This window comes from Oncorhynchus keta, chromosome 1 (assembly GCF_023373465.1).
Source record: "Oncorhynchus keta strain PuntledgeMale-10-30-2019 chromosome 1, Oket_V2, whole genome shotgun sequence".
NCBI lineage: Eukaryota > Metazoa > Chordata > Actinopteri > Salmoniformes > Salmonidae > Oncorhynchus > Oncorhynchus keta.
This window is the reverse complement of record NC_068421.1, coordinates 78,384,411-78,410,395: the sequence shown is the minus strand read 5'-3', so window position 1 is coordinate 78,410,395 and position 25,985 is coordinate 78,384,411. Positions and strand designations below refer to the sequence as shown.

General features: G+C 48.0%; 1 protein-coding gene across 1 annotated transcript in view; it reads left to right on the top strand.

Moving 5' to 3' along the window:
* The window catches only part of LOC118376664 (solute carrier family 22 member 23-like), a 65,582-nt gene that overhangs the window by 22,327 nt on the left and 17,270 nt on the right, over positions 1–25,985 (top strand). Inside the window, exons 5-6 of the mRNA XM_052461474.1 lie at positions 19,929–20,115; positions 20,590–20,717. Of these exons, the coding sequence (XP_052317434.1) occupies positions 19,929–20,115; positions 20,590–20,717 (315 nt within the window). The remainder of the gene's footprint in view (positions 1–19,928; positions 20,116–20,589; positions 20,718–25,985) is intronic.

The window sequence follows — 25,985 nt, the reverse complement described above, 5'->3', positions numbered from 1 at the left end:
AGTGGGACTCTATGCCCTCAGGCGAACCATCAAACAGGCAAAGTGTCAATACAGGACTAAGTTCGAATCATGCTACACCGGCTCTTACACTCGTCGCATGTGGCAGGGCTTGCAAACCATTACAGACTATGAAGGGAAGCACAGCCGCATGCTGCCCAGTGACACGAGCCTACCAGATCAGCTAAACTACTTCTATGCTCGCTTTGAGGCAAATAACACTGAAACATGCATGAGTGCATCAGCTGTTCCGGAAGACTGTGTGATCACGCTCTCTGCAGCCGATGTGAGTAAGTAACGTTCACAAGGCTGCAGGGCCGGACGGATTACCAGGACATGTTGACCAACTCGCAAGTGTCTTCACTGACATTTTCAACCTCTCCCTGTCCGAGTCTGTAATACCAACATGTTTTAAGCAGACCACCATCATGCCTGTGCCCAAGAACACTAAGGTAACCTGCCTAAATTACTACCGACCCGTAGCACTCACGTCTGTAGCCATGAAGTGCTTTGAAAGGCTGGTCATTGCTCACATCAACACCATTATCCCAGAAACCCTCGACCCACTCCAATTTGAATACCGCCCCAATAGATCCACAGATGATGCAATCTCATTCACACTCCACACGGCCCTTTCCCACCTGGACAAAAGGAACACCTATGTGAGAATGCTATTCATTGACTACAGCTCAGCGTTTAACATCATAGTGCCTTCAAAGCTCATCACTAAGCTAAGGACCCTGGGACTAAACACCTCCCTCTGCAACTGGATCCTGGACTTCCTGACAGGCCGCCCTCTAGGTGATAAGTGTAGATAACAACACATCCGCCAAGCTGATCCTCAACACAGGGTCCCCTCGGGGGTGTTTGCTCAGTTCCCTCCTGTACTCCCTATTCACTCATGACTGCATTGCCAGGTACGACTCCAACACCATCATTAAGTCTTCTGATGACACAACAAAGGTAGGCGTAATCACCGACAACGATGAGACAGCCTATAGGGAGGAGGTCAGATGATTGTGGACTACAGGAAAAAGAGGACTGAGCACGCCCCCATTCACATCGATGGGGCTGCTGTGGAGCAAGTTAAGAGCTTCAAGTTCCTTGATGTCCTCATCACCAATAAACTAACGTGGTCCAAGCACATCAATAACGGTCGTGAAGAGGGCACGACAAAACCTATTGCCCCTCAGGAGACTGAAAATATTTGGCATGGGTCCTGAGATCCTCAAAAGGTTCTACAGCTGCACCATCAAGAGCATCCTGATTGGTTGCATCACTGCAACTGCTCGGGCCTCTCACCGCAAAGCACTACAGAGGGTAGTGCAAACGGCCCAGTACATCAGTGGGGCCAAACTGCATTGTTGGTTAGGGGCTTGTAGGTAAGCATTTCACTGTAAGGTCTATGACCTGTTGTATTCTGCGCATGTGACTATTACAATTTTATTTGATTTAATAGGCTCTAGTGGGAACCAATTTGGTAAGATTTTGGGGTGGGAAAGGGCATACTTAGTCAGCTGCACAACTAAATGCATTCAACCAAAATGTGTCTTCCGCATTTAACCCAACCCCTCTTAATCAGAGCTGCGGGCAGCTGCCTTAATCGAAATGCTCAAAGATATAGTTATACAGAACAAAACATAAACGTAACATGCAATAATTTCAAAGATTTTACTGAGTTACAGTTCATATAAGGTAATCAGTCAATTTAAATAAATATATTAGGCCCTAATCAATGGATTTCATATGACTGGGAATACAGATATGCATCTGTTGGTCACAGATACCTGGTGTGACCACCATTTTCCTCATGCAGCGGGACACATCTCCTGCGCAGTTGATCAGGCTGTTGATTTTGGCCTGTGGAATGTTGTCCCACTCCTCTTCAATGGCTTTGCGAAGTTGCTGGATATTGGCAGGAACTGGAACATGCTGTCGCACACGTTGATACAGAGCATCCCAAACATGCTAAATGGGTAACATGTCTGGTGAGGATGCAGGCCATGGAAGAACTGGGACATTTTCAGCTTTCAGGAATTGTGTACAGATGCTTGCAATATAGGGCCATGCATTATCATGCTGAAACATGAGGTGATGGCGGGGGATGAATGGCACGACAATTGTCGTCACGATCTCGTCAAGGTATCTCTGTGCATTCAAATTGCCATAGATGCAATTTTGTTTGTTCTCCATACCTTATGTCTGCCCATACTTTAACCCCACTGCCACCATGGGGCACTTTGTTCCCACTGTTGACATCAGCAAACTTGTCACCCACACAATGCCATACACATGGTCAGTGGTTGTAAGGCCGGTTGGACGCACTGCCAAATTCTCTAAAACGACATGCTTGAGAAATTAACATTAAATTATCTTGCAACAGCTCGGGTGGACATTCCTGCAGTCAGCATGCCAATTGCACACTCCCTCAAAGTTGAGACATCTGTGGCATTGGGTTGTATGACAAAATAGTACATTTTAGAGTGGCCTTTTATTGTCCCCAACACAAGGTGCACCTGTGTCATGCTGTTTAATCAGCTTCTTGATATGCCACATCTGTCAGGTGGATGGATTATCTTGGCAAATGAGAAATACTCACTAACAGGGATGTAAACAAATTTGTGCACACAAGTTGAGAGAAATAAGCTTTTTGTGAGAACATGGGACCAGCATGGCACACACGTGCACACACACGTGCACACAGCAAAACATAAACGAACACACAGGGAAATGGAAATTATATGGGTGTGTCTGTGGGGTTTGCAGCCAGAGAAACACTCCCCTTCTTTTCTTTCTGTCCTACCCTTCCCCCTTCCCTCCCTCCCTGCTTATTCTCTCCACATTTCCTTGTCTTTGTCCAATTCCTCTCTCTGTTCTCTTTCCCTATCCATTCCAACCCTCCTCCTCTCATTCTCTCTCCCTCCAACTCATCCCCAAGCTTGTGTGGGATTCTTTCTAGGCTTATTTCGAATCTCTGATCTCCCTTTTATCTCACTGTTCCACACACACACACAATGAGAGAACAGTGCTTATTCAATACATTATTTCAGAACAAGAGGTCACAAGCTTCTGGTTGTGTGTGTGTGTATTTACTGTATATTCAGTCTTATTCCTGAGGGGCCATGAGTCTGCTAGGGGCCAGAAGCACTGTTAGGTTTTATATGTACTCAATCATTCTACAGGGTTAAATGTTGTGATCCCTCTCTCCATTTCTCCCTTCTTTCTTTCTCCCTCTCTCCATTCCCTTCCTCTCTCTTCTTCCCCTGTTGCTCTCCCTCCATAAAATGTCTCTATTTCTCCATGTCTCCCCTTCAATTCCCTCCATTTCTTCCTCCATAGAGAATGTAGGATGAAGAGGAAAAAAGAAAGGATTGACAAAGTGGAGAGGAGTAGAGTATTAGTGATAGAGGGAATAGAAGGATACAGTTAAATTACTGACTCAGCCGGAAAGAAGAACAATCACCCCACGTCCTTCCCTCCCTGTCCTCCATCCTCCTCTCTTCCTCTCTTCCTCTCTCACAGGTGCCTGTTATCCATGACAGCTGCCTTATCACCCCCGCTATCCCTCAGACCTTCCACACTCAGTGAGTGGGTGTGGGGGTCAAGCCTTTTGTTATGACAGATTTCTTCAGCCACAATCACAGTGTTTTCTCTCTCTTTTCTTTCTCTTTCCTTTCTCTCTGCAGCTGATCACTTTCAGCCCTAGTCAGAGGATTGCCTCCTTGTGAAAGGAGAAGCAGGGAACAGGAGTGGGACAGGGGAGGGGGTAGAGGACAGGGGAGGGGGTAGAGGACAGGGGAGGGGGTAGAGGACAGGGGAGGGGGTAGAGGACAGGGGAGGGGGTAGAGGACAGGGGAGGGGGTAGAGGGCAGGGGAGGGGGTAGAGGACATGGGGGACAGGGGAGGGGGTAGAGGGCATGGGTAGGGACAGGGGAGGGGGTAGAGGACAGGGGAGGGGGTAGAGGACAGGGGAGGGGGTAGAGGGCAGGGGAGGGGGTAGAGGACAGGGGAGGGGGTAGAGGGCAGGGGAGGGGGTAGAGGACATGGGGGGGACAGGGGAGGGGGTAGAGGGCAGGGGAGGGGGTAGAGGACAGGGGGTATGGGGTGGGGGAGGGGGTACAGGATAAGGGAGGGAGTAGAGAACAGGGGAGGGGGTAGAGGACAGGGGGTATGGGGTGGGGGAGGGGGTAGAGGATAAGGGAGGGAGTAGAGAACAGGGGGTGGGGAGTAGGGGGCGGGGGGGACAGCTTTTCTATGCTGCTGCCATATTGTTTACTATTATTGATTATTATTATTACTATTAATCCTGCTACCAGTCACTTTCTCCTAATCCCTGCCTACATGTACATATCTAGACAACATTTACTCCACACACAGAGACGTGTACAAAGCTCTCCCTCACCCTCCATCTGGCAAATCTAACCATAATTCTATCCTCCTGATTCCTGTTTACAAGCAAAAACTAAAGCAGGAAGTACCAGTGACTCGCTCAATACGGAAGTGGTCAGATGACACGGATGCTATGCTACACGACTGTTTTGCTAGCACAGACTGGAATATGTTCCGGGATTCATCTAATGGCATTGAGTATACCACCGTAGTCACCGGCATCATCAATAAGTGCATCGAAGAGGGCCTCCCGGGTGGCGCAGTGCCGTCAGAGACTCTGGGTTCGCGCCCAGGCTCTGTCATAACCGGCCGCGACCGGGAGGTCCGTGGGGCCTAGCGTCGTCCGGGTTAGGGAGGGCTTGGCCGGTAGGGATGTCTTTGTCTCATCGCGCACCAGTGACTCCTGTGGCGGGTCGGGTGCAGTGCGCGCTAACTAAGGTTGCCAGGTGTACGGTGTTTCCTCCGACACATTGGTGCGGTTGGCTTCCGGGTTGGATGCGCGCTGTTTTAAGAAGCAGTGCGGCTTGGTTGGGTTGTGTATCGGAGGACGCATGACTTTCAACCTTCGTTTCTCCTGAGCCCGTACGGGAGCTGTAGCGATGAGACAAAATAGTAGCTACTAACAATTGGATATCACGAAATTGGGGAGAAAAAGGTGTCAAAAAAATAATAATAAGTGCATCGACGACGTCGTCCCCACAGTGACCGTACGTACATATTCCAACCAGAAGCCATGGATTACAGGCAACATCTGCACCGAGCTAAAGGCTAGAGGGCATGTGACAAATACAATTTGATTTGATTTAGAGCGGCCGCTTTCAAGGAGCGGGACACTAATCTGGACGTGGCAAGAAACAATGAAGCATGCATGAGAGCACCAGCTGTTCCAGACGAGTGTGTGATCACGCTCTACGTAGCTGATGTGAGCAAGACATTTAAACAGGTCAACATTCACAAAGCCCCGTGGCCAGAAGGGATTACCAGGATGTTTACTCAAAGCATGCGCAGACCAACTGGCAAGTGTCTTCACTGACATTTTCAACCTCTCCTTTACCGAGTCTGTAATACCTACATGTTTCGAACAGACCACCATAGTCCTTGTGCCCAAGAAAGCGACATTAACCTGCCTAAATGATTACCGCCCCGTAGTACTCACGTCGGTAGCCATGAAGTGCTTTGAAAGGCTCGTCATGGCTCACATCAACAGGAAACCCGAGACCCACTCTTTTTAAAAATGTATTTAACCTTTATTTAACCAGGTAGGCCAGTCGAGAACAAGTTCTCATTTACAACTCTGACCTGGCCAAGATAAAGCAAAGCAGTGCGACAAAAACAACAACACAGAGTTACACATGGGATAAACAAACATACAGTCAATAACACGATAGAAAAATATGTACACAGTGTGTGTGCAAATGTAGTAAGGAGGCAATAAATAGGCAAAGTAATTAAAATGGAGTAATTTACACTGGAGTGATATATGTGCAGATGAGGATGCGGGAGTAGAAATACATAGCATAGCAAGATTTCTTATAAACGTCCAGATTAGTGTCCCGCTCCTTGAAAGCGGCAGCTCTAAATCAAATCAAATTGTATTTGTCAAATGCTCCAAATTCAACAGGTGTAGTAGACCTTACAGTGAAATGCTTACTGACAAGCCCTCTAGCCTTTAACTCGGTGCAGATGTTGCCTGTAATCCATGGTTTCTGGTTGGGATATTTACGTAAAAAGACTGAATATTTACATGGGATGAAAACAAACACGTTTTACTGCTGCACCATCTTGTCCACATGTGCAGTCTGGCTTTTTAATGGCGGTTTTGGAGCAGTGGCTTCTTCCTTGCTGAGCGGCCTTTCAGGTTATGTCGATATAGGACTCGTTTTACTTTGTATGTAGATACTTTTTTACCTGTTTCCTCCAGCATCTTCATAAGGTCCTTTGCTGTTGTTCTGGGATTGATTTGCCCTTTTCGCACCAAAGTATGTTCATCTCTAGGAGACAGAATGCGTCTCCTTCTTGAGCAGTATGACGGCTGCGTGGTCCCATGGTGTTTATACTTGAATACTATTGTTTGTACAGATGAACGTGCCACCTTCAGGTATTTGGAAATTGCCACCAAGGATGAATCAGACTTGTGGAGGTATACCATTTTTTTTCAGAGGTCTTGGCTAATTTATTTTGATTTTCCCATGATGTCAAGCAAAGTGGCACTGAGTTTGAAGGTAGGCCTTGAAATACATCCACAGGTAAACCTCCAATTGACTCAAATGATGTCAATTAGCCTATCAGAAGCTTCTAAAGCCATGACATAATTTTCTGGAATTGTCCAAGCTGTTCAAAGGCACAATCAGCTTAGTGTGTGTAAACTTCTGACCCACTGGAATTGTGATATAGTGAATTATAAGTTAAATAATATGTCTGTAAACAATTGTTGTAAAAATTACTTGTGTCATGCACAAAGTAGATGTACTAACCGATTTGCCAAAACTATAGTTTGTTAACAAGAAATTTGTGGTTGAAAAACGAGTTTAATGACTCCAACCTAAGTGTATATAAACTTCCGACTTCAACTGTATATACTAGGCGGTGCCAGAGGAAGACTCCAGCCACCCAAGTCATAGACTGTTCTCTCTGCTACCGTACGGCAAGTGGTACCGAAGCGCCAAGTCTAGGACCAAAAGGCTCCATAACAGCTTCTATCCCCAATCCTTAACAACAATTGATCAAATGTCCACCCGGACTATTTACGTTGACCCCCCCACCCCCTTTGTTTTTACACTGCTGCTACTCGCTGTTTATTATCTATGCATAGTCACTTTACAAATTACCTTGACTATTCTGTACACCCGCACATTGACTCGGTACCGGTACCCCTTGTATATAGCCTCGTTATTGTTATGATTTTATATTTTTTACTTTAGTTTATTTAGTAAATATTTTATTAACTCTATATCTTGAACTGCATTGTTGGTTAAGGGCTTGTAAGTAAGCATTTCACAATAAGGTATACACTTGTTGTATTCAGCACATGTGACAAATATTTGATTTGATTTCATCTACACCAACTACCCAGTATCCCTTCACATTGTGGATTGTGGTACTGGCACTGACCGTGTACAATATAGTATATAGTTTACCTTCCTTTTTTTTCACCTCTCTTATTTCTTATTTAATTGAGTTGTTTTATATATATATAATATTTTGATCTTGAATAGTGCACTGTTGGGAAGGGCTTGCAAGTTAAGCATTTCACTGTACTGGTGGGTGCATGTAACATACAACTTTTGAGGGACGTGTCAGCTGAGTTGAGAGCAGTGGGAGAGGAGTGGGCATAGGGAGGGGCGTGGGAGGGAGGAGGGGTCAGCTGTGTGGAGAGCAGAGGGGAGAGAAAAAGGGATGGAGAGCAGAGGAGGAGGGGAGAGGGAGGAGAGGGGGTTCAGTGAGGTAATCAACACAAGAGAAGTCTTTCTCCTGCTCAGTTCGAACAAAAGGTTCCTGACTCACAGCTGTGTGTGTGTGTGTGTGTGTGTGTGTGTGTGTGTGTGTGTGTGTGTGTGTGTGTGTGTGTGTGTGTGTGTGTGTGTGTGTGTGTGTGTGTGTGTGTGTGTGTGTGTGTGTGTGTGTGTGTGTGCGATTCCCAGAACAGTCTGTAAGCAGACACTACCTCCACAAGGGGTTATGTTTTGGGGGGAAACAGCATTAACAACCCCCGCTATATTTTGCCAGGGATTATATACCAAGCTCTGGCAGAGGTATCTTCATTGTGAGCAGTACATTACATTAGTTTCATACAGCCTGCTACAGTATCTGTCTAATGAGGAGGAGGTTTGGGCTCTGGGTCTGATTCTGTTTGAACAAAGCGGGCTGTGCTGACTGGGCACAGACTTTCATCACATATGCACACAGAGAGAGATAGAGAGGGAGAGAGAAAGGGCTTAAGGGTGAGTCAACCTGGGGTCAGTATAATTTCCTTGCTGTGTGTTTGGGCTCCAGGGGAGAGAAGCTCACTACAGGAGGTCGGAGGGGATGTTCTCCATCTCCAGGCATCAGCTGACTTCTATCTCTCTCAATTCAAAGGGCTTTATTGGCACAGGAAATATATTACATTGCCAAAGCAAGTGATAATAAACAAAAGTGAAATAAACAATCAGAAATGATCCGTAAACATTATACTCACAAAAGTTTCAAAAGAATAGAGACATTTCAAATGTCATATTATGGCTATGTACAGTGTTGTACAAAAGGGAAAATAAATAAACATAAATATAGGTTGTATTTACAATGGTGTTTGTTCTTCACTGGTTGCCTTTTTCTTGTGGCAACAGGTCACAAATCTTGCTGCTGTGATGGCACACCTGTATTTCACCCAATAGATATGGTAATTTATTCAAATTGGATTTGTTTTCGAATTCTTTGTGGGTCTTGTAATCTGAGGGAAATATGTGTCTCTAATATGGTCATATATTTGGCAGGAGGTCAGGGAGTGAGTGCAGCTCAGTTTCCACCTCATTTTATGGTCTGTGTGCACATTGCCTGTCTTCTCTTGCGAGCCAGGTCTGCCTACGGTGGCCTTTCTCAATAGCAAGGCTATGCTCACTGAGTTTGTACATAGTCAAAGCTTTCCTTAAGTTTGCATCAGTCACAGTGGTCAGGTATTCTGCCACTGTGTACTCTCTGTTTAGGGCCAAATAGCATTCTAGTTTGCTCAGTTTTTTTTGTTAATTCTTTATAAGTAATTCTATTTTTGTTTTCTCATGATTTGGTTGGGTCTAATTGTGTTGCTGTCCTGGGGCTCTGTGGAGTCTGTTTGTGCTTGTGAATAGAGCCCCAGGACCAGCTTGCTTAGGGGACTCTTCTCCAGGTTCATCTCTCTGTAGGTGATGGCTTTGTTATGGAAGGTTTGGGAATTGCTTCCTTTTAGATGGTTGTAGAATTGAACAGCTCTTTTCTGGATTTTGATCATTAGTGGGTCTTGGCCTAATTCTGCTCTGCATGTATTATTTGGTGTTTTACGTTGTACACAGATTGTATTTTTGCAGAATTCTGAATGCAGAGTCTCAATTTGGTGTTTTTCCCATTTTGTGAATTATTGATTGGTGAGCGGACCCCAGACCTCACAACTAGGGCTGTGGCGGTCATGGAATTTCGTCAGCTGGTGATTGTCAAGCAAATAACTATCGGTCTCGCGGTAATTGACCATTAATTTACCGCTTCCACACGTAGCCTACTGTTACGGTTTTCTTCCGTTGAAGGAGGAGAGTCAGATCAAAATGCAGCGTGGTTAGTTCGATACATCTTTAATAATGAAAACACGAACAAACAAAACCAACAAACGGAACGTGAAAACCTATACAGCCTATCTGGTGAACACAGAGACAGGAACAATCACCCACAAAATACTCAAAGAATATGGCTGCCTAAATATGGTTCCCAATCAGAGACAACAATAATCACCTGCCTCTGATTGAGAACCGCCTCAGGCAGCCATAGACTATGCTAGACACCCCATAAACACCCCATGACAAAAACGTACCACAATAACCCATGTCATACCCTGGCCTGACCAAATAAATTAAGACAAACACATACTTCGACCAGGGCGTGACAGAACCCCCCCCCCCCTAAGGTGCGGACTCCCGGACGCACATCAAAACAATAGGGAGGGTCCAGGTGGGCGTCTGTCCATGGTGGCGGCTCCGGCTCGGGACGTGGACCCCACTCCATCAATGTCTTAGTTCCTCCCCCTCGCGTCCTAGGATAGTCCACCCTCGCTGCCGACCATGGCCTAGTAGTCCTCACCCAGAACCCCACTGGACTGAGGGGCAGCTCGGGACTGAGGGGCAGCTCGGGACTGAGGGGCAGCTCGGGACTGAGGGGCAGCTCGGGACTGAGGGGCAGCTCGGGACTGAGGGGTAGCTCGGGACTGAGGGGTAGCTCGGGACTGAGGGTAGCTCGGGACTGAGGGGAAGCTCGGGACTGAGGGGAAGCTCGGGACTGAGGGGAAGCTCGGCACTGAGGGGAAGCTCAGCACTGAGGGGAAGCTCAGCACTGAGGGGAAGCTCAGCACTGAGGGGAAGCTTAGCACTGAGGGGAAGCTCAGCACTGAGGGGAAGCTTAGCACTGAGAGGAAGCTTAGCACTGAGAGGAAGCTTAGCACTGAGAGGAAGCTCAGCACTGAGAGGAAGCTCAGGCAGGTAGTTGGCTCCGGCAGATCCTGGCTGGCTGGCAGATCTGGAAGAGTCTGGTTGACTGGCGGATCTGGAAGTGTCTGGTTGACTGGCGGATCTGGAAGTGTCTGGTTGACTGGCAGATCTGGAAGAGTCTGGTTGACTTGCAGATCTGGAAGAGTCTGGTTGACTTGCAGATCTGGAAGAGTCTGGTTGACTTGCAGATCTGGAAGAGTCTGGTTGACTGGCAGATCTGGAAGAGTCTGGTTGACTGGCAGATCATGGCTGACTGGCGGATCCTGGCTGACTGGCGGATCTAGCTGCTCTGGCTGTTCCATGCAGACTGGCAGCTCTGGCTGCTCCATGCAGACTGGCAGCTCTGGCTGCTCCATGCAAACTGGCAGCTCTGGCTGCTTCATGCTGACTGACAGCTCTGGCTGCTCCATGCAGACTGACATCTCAGGCTGCTCCATGCAGACTGACAGCTTTGGCTGCTCCATGCAGACTGGCAGCTCCATGCAGACTGGCAGCTCTGGCTACTCCATGCAGACTGACAGCTCAGGCTGCTCCATGCAGACTGACAGCTTTGGCTGCTCCATGCAGACTGGCAGCTCCATGCAGACTGGCAGCTCTGGCTGTTCCATGCAGACTGGCAGCTCTGGCTGCTCCATGCAGACTGACAGCTCAGGCTGCTCCATGCAGCCTGGCAGCTCTGGCTGCGCTGAACAGGCAGGAGACTCCAGCAGCGCTGTAGAGGAGGAAGGCTCTGGCTGCGCTGAACAGGCGGGAGGCTCCGGCAGTGCTGTAGAGGAGGAAGGCTCTGGCTGCGCTAAACAGGCGGGAGGCTCCGGCAGTGCTGTAGAGGAGGAAGACTCTGGCTGTGCTGAACAGGCGGGAGGCTCCGGCAGTGCTGTAGAGGAGGAAGGCTCTGGCTGCGCTAAAGAAGCGGGAGACTCCAGCAGTGCTGTAGAGGAGGAAGGCTCTGGCTGCGCTGAACAGGCAGGAGACTCCGGCAGCGCAGGAGAGGAGAAAGGCTCCGACAGCGCTGAACAGGCGGGAGGCTCCGACAGCACAGGAGAGGAGAAAGGCTCTGGCAGCGCTAAACAGGCGGGACGCACTGAAGGCCTGGTGCGTGGTGCTGGTACTGGTGGTACTGTACTGAGGACACGCACCGCACAGGAAGACTGGTGCGGGGAGCTGCTACCGGAGGACTGGTGTGTGAAGGTGGCACAGGATGGACCGGACCGTGAAGGCGTACTGGAGAGCCTGAGAGCAGGACTGGCACAGGACATGCAAGGCTAGGGAGGTGCACAGGAGGCCTGATGCGTGAGACTGGCACAATCTTCACTAGCCGACTAACATGCACCTCAGGACGAGTATGGTATTTGATGGCACGCTGATCCAGGTGCCATCAAATCCACGACACGCTCCGTCGGGCGACTATCTTGCATACTACGCCAAATCAACTGCTCTCTCTCTCTCCACTCTCCTCCAATTCTATTAACAACTCCTCGAGTGTCTCTCCTCATCTCCCATCTGTTCACTCTCCTCCATTCTGTCCAATAATTCCTCGACCCTCTCAGACTCAGCCCTCAGCTTCGCCGATAGCTCCAATAACATCCATGGCTCCTTACGGTAAACAGGGGGAGTTGGCTCAGGTCTGAACCCTGACTCTGCCACACTCTCCCTGAGCCCCCCCCCCCAAGAAATTTTTGGGGCTGACTCTCGGTCTTCCGTCCGCGCCGCCATGCCTGCTTCGCCAACTCCATTCTCCGATAACCTGCTCCGCACTGCTCCAGCGAATCCCAGGCGGGCTCCGGCACTCTCTCTGGGTCGACCGCCCACCTGTCTATTTCCTCCCAAGTCGTATATTCCAACCTTGGTTGCTCCTGCTGCCGCTGCCTGTCACCACGCTGCTTGGTCCCGGTGTGGTGGGTGATTCTGTAACGGTTTTCTTCCGTTGAAGGAGGAGAGTCAGATCAAAATGCAGCGTGGTTAGTTCGATACATCTTTAATAATGAAAACACGAACAAACAAAAATAACAAACGGAACGTGAAAACCTATACAGCCTATCTGGTGAACACAGAGACAGGAACAATCACCCACAAAATACTCAAAGAATATGGCTGCCTAAATATGGTTCCCAATCAGAGACAACGATAATCACCTGACTCTGATTGAGAACCGCCTCAGGCAGCCATAGACTATGCTAGACACCCCATAAACACCCCATGACAAAAACGTACCACAATAACCCATGTCATACCCTGGCCTGACCAAATAAATTAAGACAAACACATACTTCGACCAGGGCGTGACACCTACATGCCACTGATGTAGACCTTTGGAACATCTACATGTTAAAGAGTCTAATGAATCCATTTAATATAGCCCACACCTTCACATTAAATATATTATTTATTTTAGACAGGTCTAAAGAAGCATGATATGAAGAAAATGTAGTCTATTTCAAAAGAACAGAATAGCATACTCTGAGTTGTCCTTATGTTCGATCCTAAATCACAGTAGTGATTTAGTAGTGATTTATAGGGAAAGTAGAGTGATGTGAGGGACAGTAGAGTGATGAGAGGGACAGTAGAGTGATTTAGAGGGACAGTAGAGGGATTTAGAGGGACAGTAGAGGGACAGTAGGGGGATTTAGAGGGACAGTAGAGTGATGATAGTGACAGTAGAGTGATGATAGGGACGGTAGTGTGATGAGAGGGACAGTCGAGTGATTTAGAGGGACAGTAGAGTGATTTAGAGGGACAGTAGAGTGATTTACAGGGACAGTAGGGTGATTTAGAGGGACAGTAGAGTGATTTAGAGGGAGAGTATAGTGATTTATAGGTACAGTCGAGTGATTTATAGTTACAGTAGAGGGATTTAGAGGGACAGTAGAGTGATTTATAGGGACAGTAGGGTGATTTAGAGGGACAGTAGAGTGATTTATAGTTACAGTAGAGGGATTTAGAGGGACAGTAAAGTGATTTATAGTTACAGTAGAGGGATTTAGAGGGACAGTAAAGTGATTTAGAGGGACAGTGGAGTGATTTAGAAGGACAGTAGAGTGAATTAGATGGACAGTAGGGTGATTTAGAAGGACAGTAGAGTGAATTAGAGGGACAGTAGATATTTAGAGGGACAGTGGAGTGATGAGAGGGACAGTAGAGTGATTTAGAGGGACAGTAGAGGGACAGTAGTGATTTAGAGGGACAATAGAGTGATGAGAGGGACAGTAGAGTGATTTAGAGGAACAGTAGACATATTTAGAGGGACAGTAGAGTGATTTAGAGGGACATTAGGGTGATTTAGAAGGACAGTAGAGTGATTTAGAGGGACAGTAGAGTGATTTAGAGGGACAGTAGAGTGATTTAGAGGGACAGTGGAGTGATTTAGAGGGACAGTGGAGTGATTTAGAGGGACAGTGGAGTGATTTAGAGGGACAGTGGAGTGATTTAGAGGGACAGTGGAGTGATTTAGAGGGACAGTAAAGTGATTTATAGGGACAGTAGACATATTTAAAGGAACAGTAGAGTGATGAGAGAGACAGTAGAGTGATTTAGAGGGAGAGTATAGTGATTTAGAGGTACAGTAGAGTGATTTAGAGGGACAGTAGAGTGATTTAGAGAGACAGTAGACATATTTAGAGGAAGAGTAGAGTGATGAGAGGTACAGTAGAGGGATTTAGAGGGACAGTAAAGTGATTTATAGGGACAGTAGGGTGATTTATACGGACAGTATGGTAATTTAGAGGGACAGTAGAGTGATTTAGAGGGACAGTAGAGTGATGTATAGTTACAGTAGAGGGATTTAGAGGGACAGTAGGGTGATTTAGAGGGACAGTAGAGTGATTTAGAGGGACAGTAGAGTGATTTATAGTTACAGTAGAGGGATTTAGAGGGACAGTAAAGTGATTTACAGGGACAGTAGGGTGATTTAGAGGGACAGTAGGGTGATTTAGAGGGACAGTAGAGTGATTTAGAGGGAGAGTATAGTGATTTAGAGGGACAGTAGGGTGATTTAGAGGGACAGTAGAGTGATTTAGAGGGACAGTCGGGTGATTTATAGGGACAGTAGGGTGATTTAGAGGGTCAGTAGAGTGATTTATAGGGACAGTAGGGTGATTTAGAGGGACAGTAGAGTGATTTATAGTTACAGTAGAGGGATTTAGAGGGACAGTAAAGTGATTTATAGTTACAGTAGAGGGATTTAGAGGGACAGTAAAGTGATTTATAGTTACAGTAGAGGGATTTAGAGGGACAGTAAAGTGATTTATAGTTACAGTAGAGGGATTTAGAGGGACAGTAAAGTGATTTATAGTTACAGTAGAGGGATTTAGAGGGACAGTAGGGTGATTTATAGGGACAGTAGGGTGATTTAGAGGGACAGTAGGGTGATTTAGAGGGACAGTAGAGTGATTTAGAGGGACAGTAGAGTGATTTATAGTTACAGTAGAGGGATTTAGAGGGACAGTAAAGTGATTTATAGGGACAGTAGGGTGATTTATAGGGACAGTAGGGTGATTTAGAGGGACAGTAGAGTGCTGAGTACCAGGCAGTTAGAACTTTTGGTAGGTACTAATGACCAGCAGCAGCATCAGAGCTTGGAGAAGCCTAACTACCGAATTTGACTACCTTCATGACTCGTGACCGCCGGTGTGGCGGTAATACGGTCACCGCAACAGCCCTACTGTCAACCATGAAGGGCATTGGGTTCTATAACTGATTCAAGTATATTTAGCCAGGTCCTAATTTGTATGTTGAATTTTATGTTCCTTTTGATGGCATAGAAGACCCTTCTTGCCTTGTCTCACAGCTTTGTGGAAGTTACCTGTGGCGTTGATGTTTAGGCCAAGGTATGTATCGTTTTTTGTGTGCTCTAGGGCAACGGTGTCTAGTTGGAATTTGTGGTCATGACCACTGGACCTTTTTTGGAACACCATTATTTTGGTCATACTGAGATTTACTGTCAGGGCCCATATCTGGCAGAATCTGTGCAGAAGATCTAGGTGCTGCTTTAGGGCCTCCTTGGTTGGTGACAGAAGCACCAGATCATCAGCAAACAAATGACTTCGGATTGTAGTAGCCAATTCGTTGATATATATATTGAAGAGGGTGGGGCTTAAGCTGCATCCCTGACTCACCACTTCCATCCATTTGTGTGCATCTCTCTCTTTCTCTCTCTCTCTTTCTTTTTCTCTCCCTCTCCCTCCCTCCCTCTCTCTCTCTCTCTCTCTCTCTCTCTCTCTCTCTCTCTCGGTGCATGCTGGGTGTTTTTGGAGTTTGAGTGTTTGGTGTGGAAAGCTCTATCCTAACTAACTTTCTTGATTATTTTCTTTACATGTTATTTTCTATGGTGGAGGGTTAATGCAATATTTGTTTTTAGCGGTATCCAAAGTGGTTTTTTTTTTTCAAAGTTAGGGTGGAAGAGGACAGAGTAACTTTCCTGGGGGTTGGAAGGTGTAGTGTGCGCAATGGCTTCTCAGCCTAGCGCGGAGGAGACGCTGTCGATACAGCATGGATTCAGGTGTGTTCCTGAGAACGGAGTTAAGGTGGAGGAGGTTCTGCTCGCGGTCGGTGAACAGGTAGGAGCTGAGTTTATACATTCTGCTTCTAGAATGAACAAAGCTGTGGTTGTGTTCATGAAAAGGGCTAATTTGGTCGGTAGGCTAATTGCTAGCGGAATATTTGTAAGGGATGTGTTGGTGTCAATTTCACCTCTCTCTACCCCTTCAACAAGAGTTGTAGTGGCAAATTTGCCTCCGTTTATTACGGATGATCAAATTAGGAAAGAGCTGAGTCGTTTTGGTAAGTTTGCTAGCGGTTTCCGTGTACTGTCAGCAGGTTTTCAGGCAGATGCCGTTAAGCACGTTGTTTCATTCAGGAGGCAAGTGTTTATGTTTCTGAACAATAATGAGCAACAGCTAAATGTGCATTTTAAAGTGAGGCATGGGGAGGGGCTCTATGCAGGTTTTGCCAGCACAGATAGTCTACGGTGTTTTGAATGTGGGGATTTGGGGCACAAGAGCTTTGCGTGCCCACATAAAGGCCATAGACAAGGGGAGGGTACGAGCGCAAGGGGGGGAAATCGAGGTCAACATGCAGGGGGTAAGGAGATGCAGACAGCAGAGGCTGGGCCTAGTCAGTCTAGAGATGGTGGTGTAGATGAGGCTGGGTCTAGTCAGGCTAGAGATGGTGGAGAAGCAGAGGCTGGGTCTAGTCAGGCTAGAGATGGTAGGGTAGTGGAGGCTGGGTCTAGTCAGGCTAGAGATGGTGGAGAAGCAGAGGCTGGGTCTAGTCAGGCTAGAGATGGTGGGGTAGCTGAGCACGAGAAGGGGGTGTGGAGCCTGGGCAGTGGGTGTGGGAGGAGCCCATCTTCCACAACCCAGCCATCCCTTTGAGATCGGTTCAGTCGGCCACCCTGCAGAGGCAACTGATGGCAGGGGGTTTACAAAGGCTGGGTGACCTGAGACTGCTGGGAGAGGAGGGGTGGAAAACCCCGGAGGTCTTGGCGCAACAAACAGGAATAACGTCTCTTAGGCTGCTGGAGAGATTCCTGGAGGAGGTCCAGGAGGCACTGTCTGAGCCGGTAAGGGGGGTGTTTGAGAGGCCAAAGGGAGAGGGGCCACCAATGTTCCCGCCACTGCAGGTGACGGCAGAGACTGGAGACTGGCAAGGGGGTCTGGAGGACTTGTTAGATTTTAACCTCATAGTCCGCCCCATCCCGCATGCGGTCGCGTTACTACAGCCTCAAGCTCATTACCATAACGCAACGTTAGCGATTTCTAAAAATCGCAAATGAAATGAAATAAATATGCCTGCTCTCAAGCTTATCATTTTCTTAACAATCCTGTCGTCTCAGATTTTCAAAATATGCTTTAGAACCAGAGAAAATCAATAATTTGTGTAAGAGTGGTGATAGCTAGCTTAGCATTTAGCGTTAGCATTTAGCACGCAACATATTCACAAAAACCAGCAAAGGGATCAAATAAAATAATTTACCTTTGAAAAACTTCAGATGTTTCAATGAGGAGACTCAGTTACATAGCAGATGTCCAGTTTTTCCTGAAAGATTCTTGTGTAGGACACAACGTTCCGTTTTGTTACTATGCATTTGGCTACCGAAACTAACCGAAAATTCAGTCACCTACACGTCAAACTTTTTTCCGAATTAACTCCATAATATCGACTGAAACATGGAAAACGTTGTTTGAATCAATCCTCAAGGTGTTTTGTCATATATCTCTTCATTGAAATGCCGTCCCTGGAAGCCTGCATTCTTCTCTGATTCGGATGGAAAAATACTGGTAGCTGACTTTTGCGCACCAATTTCCACGCAGACACCGTGCGGGACACTTGGCAATTGTAGTCTCTTATGGTCAATCTTCCAATGATATGCCTACAAATACGTCACAATGCTGCAGACATGAAACTGTCCGTTCATTCCTGTCGCATTCACAGCCATATAAGGTGATCATGGAAAACGTAGCCTCAGAAATCCTGTTCATTTCCTGGTCGGTCAAACATCTTGGTTTTGCCTGAAGCATTTGTTCTAGGGCACTCACAGTGAAAATCTTTGCAGTTCTGGAAACATAAGAGCATAGTCGAGCATCTTTTCGTGACAAAATATTGCGCTTAAAACGGGCACGTCTTTTTATCCAAAAATGAAATACTGCCCCTATAGGACTAACAGGTTAACACTCCGAGCCTGGGGGAGTTTGAGGGGGTGGGAGGTAAAGCCCTCTACAACCTCTGCGTTAAGGTTAGGAGCATTAGAAGCCTAACAGGAGTGAAGGCACATCAGTGGCAGGGGGTATGTGGGGCGGAGAGTATGGTGGGTTTTAGATGGAGGGCGCTCTACAAACCCCCAGTACCAAAGAGGTCAGGGGACCTCCAGTGGAGGGTTCTTCATGGAGCCCTGGCCACTAACAGCTGGTTGGCACGGGTTGATCCGGGAATTGGGCAGGGGTGTCCTTTCTGTCAAATGAAAGAAACTGTAATTCATGTGTTTTCTGTGTGCACCAGGTTAATGCCATTAATGTCTCTGTTGGAATGTCTGTGTGACAGGTTGGGGGTGGTTTTTGCTGTTGGGATGTTTATAATGGGATACAGGTATTCGAGTAAGGAGAAAGAAAAATGTGTTTTGTTGAATTTTCTGTTTGCTCAGGCAAAGTTAGCTATTTGGCTAACAAGGAGGAACAGGGTCAAAGGTGGGGGATAACAGACCCTTTACTACTGTTTAATGGGATGGTCTCTGCGCACCTTAGGGTTGAGTTTGAGTTCTATAAAATGATCAAATGTGTGGAGATGTTTGAGGAGATATGGTGTGTTGGGGGGCTGTCTGTATTGCTGGGGAAGATGTTTTGGATATACGGTTGTAGGAGAGGGTTTTTGTGTATGGTGATTTGTATCATGTGGTAGATGGAAAGGTGAGTATGGTACATGTATGCAGTATAGGATATATTTTTATTTATTTTTATTTTAGGAGTGGGGGGTGAGTTTTAAATGAATTAAGAATGTTTCAATAAAGAAAGACCAAAAGTCAAAGTCTCCTTCTCTCTCTCTCTCTCTCTCTCTCTCTCTTTCATTCTTTCTTTCTATGGGAAGTGGCAGTACAAGAACCCTGGTTAGTGAGCATACAGTATACAGCCACCCTCTCCTACACACCCTTACTGGTCACCTTCAAATAGACCTTGCCATCTGGGGCAGACCATCTGGACTGTACCACAGGGTAGCCAGTAGGGGGGTGAGACGAGAGCCCATTCAGGGAAGAAGGGGACGGTTAGTGTGAAACGCTCACTTACTGAACTGACTGAACCCTTGACAATGGCTATAGTGTTGAGGTCTGACAGATAGGTTGTGTGGTGGTTCACTGGTGGTTAACTGGGAGTTTCTCCAGGGAATGGTCAGCCATCAAGAGGTGTTAAATTATTAATTGAATGAGATGTAGGTTTCACTGTTTAGTCTTTAAACACACATACACCAAAGACAGAGATACCAGCCAGTACCGAGTGATATACAATTATACCCTTTTCACAATATTCTTTTCACATTTTCCTTTTCAGCACATTTCCAGCAACTATAGTGAATGCATAACCAGGCTCAGCACAGTTTGATTTTGCCCAGTTTGATTTGGTTCAGCTCAGTAGTGTAAAAAGCCCTTATTAGAAGGAATATACAAAAACCTCTTAGAATGCACTAATTGAACCAATGTATCTGTCTGGAACTTCTGTCTCTCTCTCTACATGGATTGAACTGGCGGTTCTCTATGACCATGGTGTCTATATGTCTAACCTCGCCTCCCTCCCTCTCTCTTTTTCTCTACTTCCCCCTTCTCGCCCCCTATCCCTCCCCCCTTCTCCCTCTTTACAGGGATTGAGTTGTGCCTGCCAGGCTGGCGTTTCTCCATGACCATGGTGGCCAGTTTCCTCATGGTGGGCGGGCAGCTGGTGATGCCCGGGGTGGCGGCTCTGTGTCGTGATTGGCCCGCCCGGGATGATTGGCAGGTCCTGCAGATTTTCATAATCTGCCCCTTCGTCCTCATGCTGCCCTACATCTGGTAAGGAGACATGCCCAAATGTCTTCCATGTCACCACTATTCTGTTGAGACATTCATCCTAGAGTTAGAGGTTGAAAATTTGAATCACCATGTAGTCCCACCCACTGAGGGGATAGCCACACCCACTTAGAGAGTGGCCCCTCCCACTAATGAAGTACCTCAGCCCACTGAGGGAGTCCGCCATGCTGTGGGGTTAGAGGTTAAAGACTTGGTCATCAGGACCAGGCTTCGGCTTGTACAGTACATTACACACTGCATGCTCTGTTCAGATCTTTAGACAATACTCTCTTTCTCTCACTTCCCTTCTGTCATTCTTTCTCTCTTTGTCATGTTTACTTCTCTCTCCCTTCCTTCCTTTCTTTCTCTCTCTCCTCTACTCATTCCCTCACAACTTATTATGTTTCTCTCCCTACTCCCCTCCCATCTCCCCTACCCGTTCTCTGGCTCTCTGACTCCCCCCCTTTCTCTCTGCAGGATCTTCCCTGAGTCCCTGCGTTGGCTCCTGGCCACCCAGCACTACCACCGCTCTAAAGCTATGATGCTCTGCATCGCCAGGAAGAACCAGGTCGACATGACAACCGAGCACAGTGGCGTTCTAACAGGTGAAGGAGATGGAGAGACAGGGAGGGGAGCGGTAGAGAGACAAAGAGTAAAAGGAGAGGTAGAGAGGCAGGGAGGGGAGAGGTAGAGAGACAGAGAGGGGAGAGGTAGAGAGACAGATAGTAAAAGGAGAGGTAGAGAGACAGAGAGGGGAGAGGTAGAGAGACAGGGAGGGGAGAGGTAGAGAGACAGAGAGGGGAGAGGTAGAGAGACAGAGAGTAAAATGAGAGGTAGAGAGACAGAGAGTAAAAGGAGAGGTACAAACTTATTTTCAATGACGGCCTAGGAACACTGGGTTAACTGCCTGTTCAGGGGCAGAACGACAGATTTGTACCTTGTCAGCTCGGGGATTCGAACTTGCAACCTTTCGGTAAAAGGAGAGGTAGAGAGGCAGGGAGGGGAGAGGTAGAGAGACAGAGAGTAAAAGGAGAGGTAGAGAGACAGAGAGTAAAAGGAGAGGTAGAGAGGCAGGGAGGGGAGAGGTAGAGAGACAGAGAGTAAAAGGAGAGGTAGAGAGACAGAGAGTAAAAGGAGAGGTAGAGAGACAGAGAGTAAAAGGAGAGGTAGAGAGACAGAGAGTAAAAGGAGAGGTAGAGAGACAGAGAGTAAAAGGAGAGGTAGAGAGACAGAGAGTAAAAGGAGAGGTAGAGAGGCAGGGAGGGGAGAGACAGAGAGTAAAAGGAGAGGTAGAGAGACAGAGAGGGGAGAGACAGAGAGTAAAAGGAGAGGTAGAGAGACAGAGAGTAAAAGGAGAGGTAGAGAGACAGAGAGTAAAAGGAGAGGTAGAGAGGCAGGGAGGGGAGAGGTAGAGAGACAGAGAGTAAAAGGAGAGGTAGAGAGACAGAGAGTAAAAGGAGAGGTAGAGAGACAGAGAGTAAAAGGAGAGGTAGAGAGGCAGGGAGGGGAGAGGTAGAGAGACAGAGAGTAAAAGGAGAGGTAGAGAGGCAGGGAGGGGAGAGGTAGAGAGACAGAGAGTAAAAGGAGAGGTAGAGAGGCAGGGAGGGGAGAGGTAGAGAGACAGAGAGTAAAAGGAGAGGTAGAGAGGCAGGGAGGGGAGAGGTAGAGAGACAGAGAGTAAAAGGAGAGGTAGAGAGGCAGGGAGGGGGAGGTAGAGAGAGAGGTAAAAGAGGCAGGGAGAGGGAGAGAGAGAGAGACAGAGAGTAAAAGAGAGGTAGAGAGACAGAGAGAGGCAGGAGGGGGGAGAGGTAGAGAGGCAGGAAGGAGAGAGACAGGAAGGGGAGAGGTAGAGAGGCAGGAAGGGAGAGGTAGAGAGGCAGGAAGGGGAGAGGTAGTGAGGCAGGGAGGGGAGAGGTAGAGAGACAGAGAGTAAAAGGAGAGGTAGAGAGGCAGGGAGGGGAGAGGTAGAGAGACAGAGAGGCAGGGAGGGGAGAGGTAGAGAGACAGAGAGTAAAAGGAGAGGTAGAGAGGCAGGAAGGGGAGAGGTAGAGAGACAGAGAGGGGAGAGGTAGAGAGACAGAGAGTAAAAGGAGAGGTAGAGAGGCAGGAAGGGGAGAGGTAGAGAGGCAGGAAGGAGAGAGGCAGGAAGGGGAGAGGTAGAGAGGCAGGGAGGGGAGAGGTAGAGACAGAGTAAAATGAGAGATGGAGAGGGAGAGAGACAGAGTAAAAGGAGAGGTAGAGAGGGGAGAGGTAGAGAGACAGAGAGGCAGGGAGGGGAGAGGTAGAGAGACAGAGAGTAAAAGGAGAGGTAGAGAGGCAGGGAGGGGAGAGGTAGAGAGACAAAGAGTAATTTTAAAAAATATATATATATTTTACCTTTATTTTACTAGGCAAGTCAGTTAAGAACAAATTCTTATTTTCAATGACGGCCTAGGAACAGTGGGTTAACTGCCTGTCCAGGGGCAGAACGACAGATTTGTACCTTGTCAGCTCGGGGATTCGAACTTGCAACTTTTCGGTAAAAGGAGAGGTAGAGAGGCAGGGAGGGGAGAGGTAGAGAGACAGAGAGTAAAAGGAGAGGTAGAGAGACAGAGAGTAAAAGGAGAGGTAGAGAGGCAGGGAGGGGAGAGACAGAGAGTAAAAGGAGAGGTAGAGAGACAGAGAGGGGAGAGACAGAGAGTAAAAGGAGAGGTAGAGAGACAGAGAGTAAAAGGAGAGGTAGAGAGGCAGGGAGGGGAGAGGTAGAGAGACAGAGAGTAAAAGGAGAGGTAGAGAGACAGAGAGTAAAAGGAGAGGTAGAGAGACAGAGAGTAAAAGGAGAGGTAGAGAGACAGAGAGTAAAAGGAGAGGTAGAGAGACAGAGTAAAAGGAGAGGTAGAGAGGCAGGGAGGGGAGAGACAGAGAGTAAAAGGAGAGGTAGAGAGACAGAGAGGGGAGAGACAGAGAGTAAAAGGAGAGGTAGAGAGACAGAGTAAAAGGAGAGGTAGAGAGGCAGGGAGGGGAGAGACAGAGAGTAAAAGGAGAGGTAGAGAGACAGAGAGTAAAAGGAGAGGTAGAGAGACAGAGAGTAAAAGGAGAGGTAGAGAGGCAGGGAGGGGAGAGGTAGAGAGACAGAGAGTAAAATGAGAGGTAGAGAGGCAGGGAGGGGAGAGGTAGAGAGACAGAGAGTAAAAGGAGCGGTAGAGAGGCAGGGAGGGGAGAGGTAGAGAGACAGAGAGTAAAAGGAGAGGTAGAGAGGCAGGGAGGGGAGAGGTAGAGAGGCAGGGAGGGAGAGGTAGAGAGACAGAGAGTAAAAGGAGAGGTAGAGAGGCAGGGAGGGGAGAGGTAGAGAGACAGAGAGTAAAAGGAGAGGTAGAGAGGCAGGGAGGGGAGAGGTAGAGAGACAGAGAGTAAAAGGAGAGGTAGAGAGGCAGGGAGGGGAGAGGTAGAGAGGCAGGGAGGGGAGAGGTAGAGAGGCAGGGAGGGGAGAGGTAGAGAGACAGAGAGTAAAAGGAGAGGTAGAGAGGCAGGGAGGGGAGAGGCAGGGAGGGGAGAGGTAGAGAGACAGGGAGGGGAGAGGTAGAGAGACAGGGAGGGGAGAGGTAGAGAGGCAGGGTAAAAGGAGAGGTAGAGAGGCAGGGAGGGGAGAGGTAGAGAGACAGGGTAAAAGGAGAGGTAGAGAGACAGAGAGGGGAGAGGTAGAGAGACAGGGTAAAAGGAGAGGTAGAGAGGCAGGGAGGGGAGAGGTAGAGAGACAGGGAGGGGAGAGGTAGAGAGGCAGGGAGGGGAGAGGTACAGAGACGGGGAGGGGAGAGGTAGAGAGACAGGGTAAAAGGAGAGGTAGAGAGGCAGGGAGGGGAGAGGTAGAGAGACAGAGTAAAAGGTGAGGTAGAGAGGCAGGGAGGGGAGAGGTAGAGAGGCAGGGAGGGGAGAGGTAGAGAGGCAGGGAGGGGAGCGGTAGAGAGACAGAGAGTAAAAGGAGAGGTAGAGAGACAGAGAGTAAAATGAAAGGTAGAGAGGCAGGGAGGGGAGAGGTAGAGAGACAGAGTAAAAGGAGAGGTAGAGAGACAGGGAGGGGAGAGGTAGAGACAGAGTAAAAGGAGATATGGAGAGACAGGGAGGGGAGAGGTAGAGACAGAGTAAAAGGAGAGATGGAGAGGTAGAGAGACAGAGAGTAAAAGGAGAGGTAGAGAGACAGAGAGTAAAAGGAGAGGTAGAGAGGCAGGGAGGGGAGAGGTAGAGACAGAGTAAAATGAGAGATGGAGAGGGAGAGAGACAGAGAGTAAAAGGAGAGGTAGAGAGGCAGGGAGGGGAGAGGTAGAGACAGAGTAAAATGAGAGATGGAGAGAGACAGAGAGTAAAAGGAGAGGTAGAGAGGGGAGAGGTAGAGACAGAGTAAAATGAGAGATGGAGAGGTAGAGAGACAGAGAGTAAAATGAGAGGTAGAGAGACAGAGAGTAAAAGGAGAGGTAGAGAGACAGAGAGTAAAAGGAGAGGTAGAGAGGCAGGGAGGGGAGAGGTAGAGACAGAGTAAAATGAGAGATGGAGAGGGAGAGAGACAGAGAGTAAAAGGAGAGGTAGAGAGGCAGGGAGGGGAGAGGTAGAGACAGAGTAAAATGAGAGATGGAGAGAGACAGAGAGTAAAAGGAGAGGTAGAGAGGGGAGAGGTAGAGACAGAGTAAAAGGAGAGATAGAGAGGGGAGAGGTAGAGACAGAGTAAAAGGAGAGATAGAGAGGGGAGAGGTAGAGAGACAGAGAGTAAAAGGTGAGATGGAGAGACAGAGAGGGGAGAGGTAGAGAGACAGAGAGTAAAATGAGATGTAGAGAGGCAGGGAGGGGAGAGGTAGAGAGACAGAGAGTAAAAGGAGAGGTAGAGAGGCAGGGAGGGGAGAGGTAGAGAGACAAAGAGTAAAATGAGAGGGGGAGAGGTAGAGAGACAGAGAGTAAAATGAGAGGTAGAGAGACAGAGAGTAAAAGGAGAGGTAGAGAGGGGAGAGGTAGAGAGACAGAGAGTAAAATGAGAGGTAGAGAGACAGAGAGTAAAAGGAGAGGTAGAGAGGGGAGAGGTAGAGAGACAGAGAGTAAAATGAGAGGTAGAGAGGCAGGGAGGGGAGAGGTAGAGAGACAGAGAGTAAAATGAGAGGTAGAGAGGCAGGGAGGGGAGAGGTAGAGACAGAGTAAAAGGAGAGATGGAGAGGGAGAGAGAGAGAGTAAAAGGAGAGGTAGAGAGGGGAGAGGTAGAGACAGAGTAAAAGGAGAGATAGAGAGGGGAGAGGTAGAGACAGAGTAAAAGGAGAGATGGAGAGGTAGAGAGACAGAGAGTAAAAGGAGAGGTAGAGAGACAGAGAGTAAAAGAGAGGTAGAAAGACAGAGAGGGGAGAGGTAGAGAGACAGAGAGGGGAGAGGTAGAGAGACAGAGAGGGGAGAGGTAGAGAGACAGAGAGGGGAGAGGTAGAGAGACAGAGAGGGGAGAGGTAGAGAGACAGAGAGGTAGAGAGACAGAGATGGGAGAGGTAGAGAGACAGAGAGGGGAGAGGTAGAGAGACAGAGAGGTAGAGAGACAGAGATGGGAGAGGTAGAGAGACAGAGAGGGGAGAGGTAGAGAGACAGAGAGGGGAGAGGTAGAGAGGTAGAGAGACAGAGAGGGGAGAGGTAGAGAGACAGAGAGGGGAGAGGTAGAGAGACAGAGAGGGGAGAGGTAGAGAGACAGAGAGGGGAGAGGTAGAGACAGAGGGAGGTAGAGAGACAGAGAGGGGAGAGGTAGAGACAGAGAGGGAGAGGTAGAGACAGAGGGGAGAGGTAGAGAGACGGAGAGGTAGAGAGACAGAGAGTAAAGGAGAGGTAGAGAGGCAGGGAGGGAGAGGTAGAGAGACAGAGAGTAAAAGGAGAGGTAG